This window comes from Carcharodon carcharias, chromosome 5 (assembly GCF_017639515.1).
Source record: "Carcharodon carcharias isolate sCarCar2 chromosome 5, sCarCar2.pri, whole genome shotgun sequence".
Taxonomy (NCBI): domain Eukaryota; kingdom Metazoa; phylum Chordata; class Chondrichthyes; order Lamniformes; family Lamnidae; genus Carcharodon; species Carcharodon carcharias.
The window spans coordinates 73,945,205-73,955,841 of record NC_054471.1 but is presented as its reverse complement, the minus strand read 5'-3'; the positions used below and the strand labels follow the sequence as shown (position 1 = coordinate 73,955,841).

The 10,637-nt window shown below is 40.8% G+C and overlaps 1 protein-coding gene across 5 annotated transcripts in view; it reads right to left on the bottom strand.

Moving 5' to 3' along the window:
* Window positions 1-584: 584 nt before the first annotated feature.
* shprh (SNF2 histone linker PHD RING helicase) overlaps window positions 585-10,637 on the bottom strand; it is a 102,448-nt gene continuing 92,395 nt past the window's right edge. For all 5 annotated transcript variants that reach the window (XM_041187661.1, XM_041187660.1, XM_041187662.1 and 2 more), the window contains 5 exons: window positions 9,615-9,707; window positions 6,537-6,623; window positions 5,014-5,192; window positions 3,013-3,093; window positions 585-1,773 (listed from right to left, as the gene is read on the bottom strand). In XM_041187661.1, coding sequence (XP_041043595.1) covers window positions 1,674-1,773; window positions 3,013-3,093; window positions 5,014-5,192; window positions 6,537-6,623; window positions 9,615-9,707 — 540 coding nt within the window. In that variant the 3' untranslated portion in view covers window positions 585-1,673. The remainder of the gene's footprint in view (window positions 1,774-3,012; window positions 3,094-5,013; window positions 5,193-6,536; window positions 6,624-9,614; window positions 9,708-10,637) is intronic.

Below are 10,637 nucleotides of genomic sequence, written 5' to 3'. Positions count from 1 at the left end.
CATCATGAAGAAAAGTATGAACAACATGCTTCATCACAGACCCTCCTCCAGAATATTTGATGGGCCAGAACTTGCTGTCAAAATACTGCTTAAAAGGGAATTCATTGCCACAGAAGGCTGTGGATGCCAGGTCATTGAGTGTATTTAAGACCGAGATAGATAGGTTCTTGATTGGTAAGGGGATCAAAGGTTACGGGGAGAAGGCGGGAGAATGGGGTTGAGAAACTTATCAGCCATGATTGAATGGCGGAGCAGACTCGATGGGCCGATTGGCCTAATTTCTGCTCCTATGTCTTATGGTCTTAAATAGTGCAGCAATTTTAGGCAAGGAACAAATGCATGGTCAAATATGATTTTTAAAAAATTATTTCATGGGATGTGGGCATCACTGGCAAGACCAGTAATTGTTGCCCATCCCTAACTGCCCTTGAACTGAGTGGCATGGTAGGCCATTTTGGAAGGCAGATAAGAGTCAACCACATTGCTGTGGATCTGGAGTCACATGTAGGCCAGACCAAGTAAGGATGGGGAATTTTCTTCCCTAAAGGGCATTAGTGAACTAGATGGGTTTTTACAACTATCGATGATATTTTCATGGTCACCATTACTGAGACTAGCTTTCAATTCCAGATTATTGACTGAATTTAAATTCCTCCAGCTTTGTCCCCAGAGCATTAGCCTGGGTCTCTAGATTACTAGTCCAGTGGCATTGTCACTACACCATCGTCTCCCCCTATCCAAGTGTTGTTGTCCAAGTTGCTTGACTCTGCCATTAGCTTCATGAAAACGGCATCTCATTTTTAGCCTCCCCTTCTTTTTAAAAGAACCTTGCTGTATTTACCCCTTAAACTCACCACAGAGTTAATTCTGGTAAGTTCTAGAATAAGAAGACTTTTAATGACATGTTAAGTGTTAATTACTGTCAATCAACCTCTCTGGTGCCAGAAATTAACAAATACTAGTAGAATTTCATTCCTTCAGGCATTACATTTCTGAGGAAGATTTTAAAAAGGCCAAATTTTAAATATTTTGCTTAATTTCCTTGTCTCTTTTTTTTTCTCTCAACGTAATCTTTCTTTCCCTGCATTTCTGTTTTTGTACTTGACATTGAATTAACCCCCGTTAATTTACACTCCTTCACAATCCTTCTTGTGTTTATTTCCCAATCTTACAGCACTTTGGTTAAGCAAATGCCCTGTTGTTTGCCCTGTTCACTCAGGTCACTGATGCCTCACTTCTTTCACTATGCCATTATCAGCTCATATTTTTAGCAAAAATGTTTTGAGCTGAAGAGCATAAGGGAAGTTTAACTGATGGCAGATGCCATTAGATGCCCTGCTACAGCAAAATTTGAGCCAACTGTTTCATTTTCGACCTTCCCCATTGTGATTCAATGTTTCATTCTTGACCTTGGTCCTTCAAGCGGTATTGAACATCTCACTAGACATTCCCTTTTGTATTTAACATTCCAAAATTTGGGCTTATTAATAAACAAAACAAGAACAGAATTTCTCCCTTAATTTGATTTTACTTGTGGTTCAGGTCTGTTTCAATTTCATTATTGTCCGGGTGGAGTTCAAGTCCTTTTCTTAATGATGCTCAGACTCCACAATAAATAATAAAGCAGGAGGTGTACGTTATTAATCTTCAGTGCTTAAGTCAATGATCCTCTTTCATTCATCTGTAGTCCTCTCTTCCTCTGAGAAGAGATCTGCCAGGTCCCCCACCGTCAGGACAGAAGCTTCCGACTGTACAATTACCGACTTGTTGTGACTAAAGATCAATTCAGAAAGAAAATCAGATTAATTAATTTCTAAATCATTGAACGATTACAAAATGTGGAAGGTTTTTTTGTTTTCTTAAAGAAATAAATTGTATTTATATGGTACCTTTTACAACCTCAGAACATCATAACGTGTTTTACAGCCAATGAAGTACTTTTGAAGTGCAAAACTATTGTAATGTAAGAAATACAGCATCCAATATTTGCACAGCAGGATCTCACAAGCAGCAATGAAATAAATGACCAGATAATCTATTTTAAATGTTGGCTGAGGGATAAATGTCAACTCGGTCACTGAGTAGAACTTATTTGACAACAGCAAACTGAGGTAGCACTGCACTACCTGAGGTGTGATCTTCCAGATGAGATGTTAAACAGAGGTCCAGTCTGCTCTCCCAGATGGGAAGAAGAGATCCCATTGGACTATTTCAAAGGACAGCAAGGAAATTCTCCCCTGACTAATATTAATCAATCAATATCACTAAATAAAGATCTGTTCATTATCAGATTATCAACGATTAAGGGATAAATATTGGTCAAGACACCAGTGATCACTCTCCTGCTCTTCATCAAAATAGTGTTGAGAGATCTTTCGCAGTCACCTGAGGGGGCAGACGGGGCCTCAGTTTAATGTCAACATTAATGACAACACCTCCAACAATGCAACATTCCCTCAGTATGTACTAGAATGCCGGTCTTGATTTTTGTGTTCAAATCCTAGAATGGGACTTTTGGACCCCTGTTTCAGTGCAACCAACTGAGTCACAGCTGACACTCTACCCATATCCCCTAATTCCCTTAATATCCAAAAATCTATCAATCTCTGATCACCCACTATCTTCTGGGGCTGACTAGGAGAGCATTGGAAAAGTCAAATCTAGAGATAACACAGGCATAGAAGTAGGATGTCTTGGTGATGGAGTGGATGTGTGGTCAGAACCACGTCTCAGGCTCAAATAGAACATGAAGGTTGCAAGCAGAATGGTTCAGCTTCAGACACTGAATTAGGAAAGGAATGGAGTGGGAGAATAAGAGACAGAGTTTGTGGCGGGGTCTGAAGGCAATGTTAGTTGGTGAAGACCACATTACTAAACCTATCCATTGATTAGTTCTGACTGTACAAGCTAAAAGCTTTGTTTAAGAAAAAGTCTTATTTTAATCTTTCAGCAATTTTGGATGCTTTACGCAAAATGAAAATAATAACTGCAATGTGTTGAAATTGAACACACCTTTTTTCAGTACTTTTAAGCATACTCTGCATCCTCTCCTCTATTGTTGCTTTAATTAGAAACCTATGAACAACAGTTGCCCTGGAAAGAGAAAGGGAAATGATTACTCATCATATATAAATTCAAACATTGTGTGGCATTTACAGAGCAGCACAAAGAGCCCAGAGCTTGTATCACAGTTCAGTTAAATAATCCTCGTTCCCGAGGTAGATGACAACCCGCTGATAGTGGCGTCACTTTCGCAGTTCTGATGAAAGATCGTCAACTTGAAAAGTTAGCTATTTTTCTCTCCTTAGATGCTGCTTGACCTGCTAATTATTTCCAGAATATTCTGCTTTTATTTCACTTTTAGAGAACCTGATGAAATTCAACACAGCTTACAAAACTATTTAATAGATTGCTTAGTGGAATTAAGTAGGCAGCTTTCAGGGAAAGGGCATTGAAAAAAATGGCCTCTATCTGCGCAGTAAAATTCTAAGAATAATGTAATTCTTTCCTATGTTAGAACAGTGACTACACCTGAAAAGTACTTCATCAGTTGTAAAATACTTTGGGATGTCGAGGTTGTGAAAGGCTATTTAAATGAAAGCCTTCCTTCTTTTACATTCAAATCAGTTTTGACTTTCTGTTTATTTATATACATTTAAAAAGTGCCACGTCAATTCATTTGACACTGATATGAGTTAAGCTAAAAAGAAATGAGAGACAGCAGTTCCACTCTAGATAGCTCAAATAGGAAAGCTGAGCTCTGAAGGACCATCTCACATCGTCAACCAACATCAAAAACTAACATTTTACAAGGCAAAGCCAGTCCTCAGGATGATTTAAAAGATAAGGAAGCTAGTCAACAATGCAATCATGCTTTAGTTAACAATTTAAAGGGATGCACCAGGCCATATAGAAGGCTGGATATGACCAAGTACTGCTAAAGAACAACAATTAGTTGCATTTATAAAGTGCCTTTAACAAACTTAGACTTACCAAGGTACTTCACAGGAGCGATTACCAAATGAATTTTGACAATCAGCCACCAAAGGAGATATTGGGACAGGGATCAAAAGTTTGCAGGATTGGGACACCAAGCTGTCTTGGAGTGAAGACTGCTTGCCCCAGACATGCAAATGGTCACCATTCCTGAGATTTGGAACACTCTCTCCCACCTGGGGCTAGGAATGGCTGGATGGAGGTCAGTTCCACCATTCTTTAGGTCAACCCCATAGATTTTCCAGGATGGTAGCAGGGTTGGAAAACTAGAGTTATGAAGAGAGTGGAGAATCTAAGACTATTTCCAATGGAGCACAGAAGGCCAACAGGAATTTTAATAGAGATTTTTTAAATTATGAAGGTTTTAATAGAGGGAACGGGACATGTCTGTTTTTTGGGGTTATCAGTGGTTAACAGTCATCAATTTAAAATTACTAGAGAGTGAGAAGAGCAGTCAGAAGAAATGTCTTTACACAGAAGTTGTTGCAGCATGGAATAGCGAGAAGTTGTCCACAAAATTGCAGCACATTCTTGGTTCAGTGGTAGCTCTCTTCTTTCTGAATCAGAAGGCCATGGGTTCAAGTCCCAAGTTAGAGACATGAGTACATAATCCAGGCTCACACTTCAGTACAGTGCTGAGAGAATGGCGAATTGTTGCTTGCTGCTGTCCTTTGCCTGCTTGATTGGACATCAAAAATAAAATCTAGGTTGACGCTTCAGTGTAGTACTTGCATTTCTTCAAAATGTGCAAAAAGCTACCAATCAAGTCAACATAATACTTAATAATAAAATGAAACGGTCAAGCTATTGTATAGAAAGGTCTGCGTCATCAGGGTTAGATGGAGAGGGTTTTTTATGAGGTTCATGTGGACCATAAACACTGACCAGTTGAGCCAAAATAATTTATAGCACAGAAACAGGCCCATGTCAGTTTTATTACATATTTGAACAAAAAGGACAATAAAAATATCAGATCAGAAAAATAGATGGATCATGTAATTCTAAACTACTGCTCACTTTGTTTGTCCAATACGATGCACTCTTCCTATTGCTTGTAGTTCATGAGCAAGGTTTAATATAGGCTCCACCAGCAGCACGTACGTTGCTTCAATGATGTTTAAACCATTCGATGCTGTATGGAGAGGCAGCAGCAAAATGTTGATCTTGGAATCGTATTTAAAAGCCGACAGATTCTCCTGAAAGGTGTAATTATATATTTTGTTAACTACAATGCAATAGTAGAATAATTTTACAGTTAGATGTTGTGATGGAGCCTCCAGGTTATGCACATTAACTTATTCCAGTTATGTTCTGTTGTAAAATGACCCACACATAAGCTTTCTATTTTGTAATGGCAAGGGTGAATCTTTCACTAAAATAAAAGCACCTCCCACCTCCTTTCCGATCCCCCTTTATTCTAATATTTTTTATATATTTTTTTAAATATATTTTTCTTTTCCCACCTATTTCTATTATTTTTAAATTTATTTCCATCCATTGTTTTATCTCCACCTTTTAGCCTATTTCAATCCCTTTCCCCCACCCCACCCCCAATAGGGCTATCTGTCACTTGCTCGTCCTGCTTTCTACCCTTAATGTCACCATTAACACATTCCTTAGCTAATAGCACCACCGTCAACATGCCTTTGTCCTTTTGTCTATGACATCTTTGGCAATCTCTTCTTTATCCTCCAACTATCATTGGCCCTCCATCCAGCTCTACCTTTTCATGGAAAACCAAGCCTCAAGAAGGAATGATTCATGGAAAACCAGGCCTCGAGACGGAATAGGATCATGGAAAACCAGGCCTCCAGAGGGAATCAGATCATGGAAAAGCCAAGCCTCAAGAGGGAATGGGATCATGGAAAACCAGGCCTCCAGAGGGAATGGGATCAAAGAAAACCAGGCCTCGAGAGGGAGTGGGATGAGGAAATGGCATTTAATAAAACCAACATGAGAAGGAATGAGTCTCAAATGTGGCCTAAATTAAGCACATGGTAGAATGGCTAAATGACCCCTAAATGTAGTAAAACTTCCAATAATAAAAATTTCCCTCAGTCTTCACCAATCTCCAGTGAGAACAACCAAAAGTTTTCTAAGAATATCAGGGGCATGTAAAGTAGTGGGTTTGATATTGGATTAGTAATCAGAGGACTGCACAACTAGTCCAGAGACCATGAGTTTGGATTATAAAATCTGGAACTAAAATGCTGATACCAGTAGAAGTGACCATGAAGCTGTTGGGTTGTCGCAAAAACCCAACTTGTTCACTAATGTCCTTAAGGGAAGGAAACTTGCCATCCTTACTCCGTCTGGCCTATTTGCAACTCCAGTCCCGCACCAATGATTAGCTCTTCTAAAACAACGACACAAATCCCTGCATTGTAACAAATCAGGGCAAGTACAGTTGGACAATGCTAGCCTGGCCAGTGACGAGAAAATACTTTTTTTAAACTGAATCCCATGATCAGAGACACATTTTCTGGGTCCCGGGTACCGATGTATACTAGCAACATTCTAATAGATAAGTTTTCCCTTACCTGGAACTTGTGCAGTCCATTGATCTGAACAAACTCCATATTATTATCCAATAAGGCTTTCCCGATTATATCCAGCACATCCTGCCACTGCAATGTAACAGTACAAAATCCAAATTAGGCGAGAACAATTCACTGAAACCTTGAAAACAATGAACTTCAACGTCATACAAACTAAAATTGTCTTACAAGTAGTGGTGCACAGGGACAGACACAACAGAATAGGTCTGTCCATTTACAGATGACTAGTCAGTGGGGGCTATACACTTTGTATTTGATCAAAAAAAAGACTTTGCATTTATATCCTCAGGATATCTGAAAGCGCTTTACAGCCAACTAAGTAATTTTGAAGTGTAGTCACCATTGCAATAAAGGAAAGACGGCAGCTTATAAATGCATAGCAAAGTTCCCCAAACAGCAATATAACAATGACCAGATAATCTGCTTTGGTAATATTGACCAGGCCACTGAGGAGGACTGCTCTTCTTCAAAATAGTGCTGTGGGGTCTTTTACATTGACCTGAGGGGACAAACAGGAAATCAATTCCACATCTCATCCAAAGCTCGGTACCTCAAAGTTCAGCATTCCCTTAGTACTACAATGGAATGCCTGCCTGCATTATGTGCTCAACCCTCTGGGATGGGACTTGAGTCCCCAGCTCTGACTCAGAGGTGAGTCTCTTACCCACTCAGCCAACTCTGACACAGAGGCAAACCATGAAGTAAAATAAAAATAATTTTCCCAGCATCCTGAAACCATCAACAACCACTCTCCACATTCCACCAGTGCCACTCAGCTTCTGACCTCATTACAGCCTTGGTTCAAACATGGACAAAAGAGCTGAACTCTCGAAGTGAGGTGAGAGTGACTGCCCTTGGAATCAAGGCAGCATTTGACCAAGTGTGGCATCAAGGAGCCCTAGCAAAACTGGAGTCAATGGGAATCAGAGGGGAAACTCTCCACTGGTTGGAGTCATATCCAGCACAAAGGAAGATGATTGTGGTTGCTGGAGGTCAGTCAACTCAGCTCCAGGACATCACTGCAGGAGTTCCTCAGGGTAGTGTCCTCGGCCCAACCATCTTCAGCTGCTTCATCAATGACCTTCCTTCCATCATAAGGTCAGAATGGGGATGTTCACTGATGATTGCACAATTTTCAGCACCAGCAAAAACTCCTCAGATACTGAAGAAGTTCACGTCCAAATGCAGCAAGACCTAGACAATATCCAAGCTTGGGCTAATAAGTGGCAAGTAACATTCACGCCACACAACTGCCAGACATTGATGTTCTCCAACAAGAGAATCTAACCATCGCCTTTGACTTTCAATGGCATTACCATCACTGAATCACTATCATTACCAACATCCTGGGGGTTCTCACTGATCAGAAACTGAACTGGACTGGCCATACAAATACTGTGGCTACAAGAGCAGGTCAGTGGCTAGGAATCCTGCGATGGGTAAATCAGCTCCTGACTCCCCAAAGCCTGTCCACCATCTACAAGTCAGGAGTGTGATGGAATACTCCCCACTTACTTGGATGAATGCAGCTCCCACAACATTCAAGAAGCTTGACATTGTCCAGGACAAAGCAGCCCGCTTGATTTACATCACATCCACAAACATTCACTCCCTCCACTACCGACGCACAGTAGCAGTAATTTGTACCATCTAAAAGATGCACTGCAGAAATTCACCAAGGCTCCTTAGACAGCAGATTCCAAACCCAAAACCTTAAACATCTGGAAGGACAAGGGCAGCAGGTACATGGGAACACCACCTCCTGGAAGTTCTCCTCCAAATCACTCACCATCCTAACTTGGAAATATATCACCATTCCATCAACTGTCGCTGGGTCAAAATTCAGGAACTCCCTTTCTAACAGCACCGTGGACTGCAGCTGTTCAAAACAGCAGCTCACCACCGCCTTCTCAAGGGCAACTAAGGATGGGCAATAAATGCTGGCCCATCCAGTGAAGCTCATATCCCATAAATGAATAAAAAGAATTAATTTTCCAAAACTCAAACAATGCCACTCTCTGCTTTTAAGAAGCACTGTACAATGTTGGAGAATGCTGCAGTTACCTTAGTCTCACTAATGGTTACCGAGTAAATTCAGAATTTTTCTAAATACAGAAATGATACTGCTGCTGTTGCGCCCTAGACATGACAACTCATTTTATTTTTTTTTCATGTTGTCTGATTGTGGTGCAGTACAATTTATTATGCAAAGGATAAGATAGGGAAAGATATCCCCTAGTGTTTTCCTTTCTCTTGAAGGCAGTAACAGAGTTGCAAGTTCTTTATTTCTGGGGCGGAAAGAAAATTGAGCAGGTTTTCTAGTAGGCAGATACAAACATATGAACAAGGAGCAGGAGTAAGCCATTCAACCCATCGAGTCTGCACAGCCATTTAATAAGATCATGGCAGATCTGATAGTAACCTGAATAGATAGATCTGAAATCCACATCCCACCTACCCCCATTACTGCTCAGGCAGTGATGCTTTTGTTATAATTCCTGGGATGTGATTATTGCTAATAAGGCCAGCATTTATTGCCCATCCCTAATTGCCCCTGAGAATGTGGTAATGAGGCTCCTTCTTGAATACAACTGAATGACTTGCTAGACTATTTCAGAGGACAATTAAGAGTTAATCACATTGCTGTGAGTTGACAGTCACACATGGGCCAGACCCAGTTAGGATGGCAGATTTCCTTCCCTAGATTACATTAGTGATCCAGTTGGGTTTTCACAATAATCCAGTAATTTCATGGTCACCATTTCTGATACTAGCTTTTTATTCCAGATGTATTTAATTAATTGAATTTAAATTTTCCAGCTGCCCTGGTAGGATTTGAACTCATGTCTCTGGATCATTAATCCATGCCTCTGGATTACTAGCATAACAACAAAATCATCCTTGTTACTGTGCCTGTCAGTTCAAAGTTGAAAATTAAACTCTGCGTCTTTTACCAAGAAAGACACTTCATCCCCCTGAGTGCAAGAAGACCTCAAAAACATGAAGCTGAATCTTTATCTGGTCAAGTACCAACCTCGAAACTGAGCTGTTAAAACCTACCGTGGAGAACACCAAGGCCTTGGCTCCAGGCTCCTTTTGCTGGATTTTCTTCAATGTCCTGAGCACAGCCTCCACTTTGGTAGAATGGCTACCCTGAAATAGAAGGCACAAATGAGGTAATGACTAATGCCAACTCTAACACTCCAGTGCCACTCTCCTTCCCTCCACTGCCTCTATGTTGGCTGACTGATTGTCCAACATTCAGCCTCAGCTGAACCACAATTTCTTCCAGCTGATCAAGAGCAAAGCCTTGGTCTTCGGTTCCTGCCATGGATCCTATAACATTGCCACCAATTTCATGCCCTAACCCAGTTCCTGGCTCAGACTGAACTAGACTGTTTGGAATCTTGGCTTCCTATTCAACTCCATATCCTGTCCATCAGACTTCCAACTCACTAACATTACCTTCTTCCACCCCCATCTCAGCCATTCTGCTTCAAAACTCTCATCCATCCTTGGTTACCTCCAGACTCAACATCCTCCTGGCTGGCCTCCATATTCTACGCTCTGCAAACTTTAGCTTATTCAAAATTCCACTGCCCACTCCCATTCTTGCAGACCTACATTGACTACTGATCCACCAATGCCTCAAATTAAAAATTCTCACTCTCATGTTTAAACCCCATCATGGCCATCCTACTTCTTATCTCTGTAACCTCCTGCATCAAGTCGACACCCCTCCAGAATTCTACATTCCTCCAACTCTGCCCTCCCTCCCTTCAGCCACATACTCTGGAAGTCGCTTCTGCCTTTGCACCATCCTCTTCTCCTTTCACATCCTCCTTAAAATTCATCTCTGACCAAGTCCCATTGACTTCTTGCCCACTTTTGTCTGATTAGGTCTTTGTAAAGCGGTGAGGATAGTTTTGTCATTGGAGGAACCTCTATTAATGCAAATGATTGCTGTTACTTTGAAGCTTCTGCATTTACACCAGGTACAGGCTGGTCTAGAAGTGAACTGGGTCTCCAAGTAAATTGGTCCAACAAACAAATAGCTTAACTCATAAGTTATAATGTAATTAA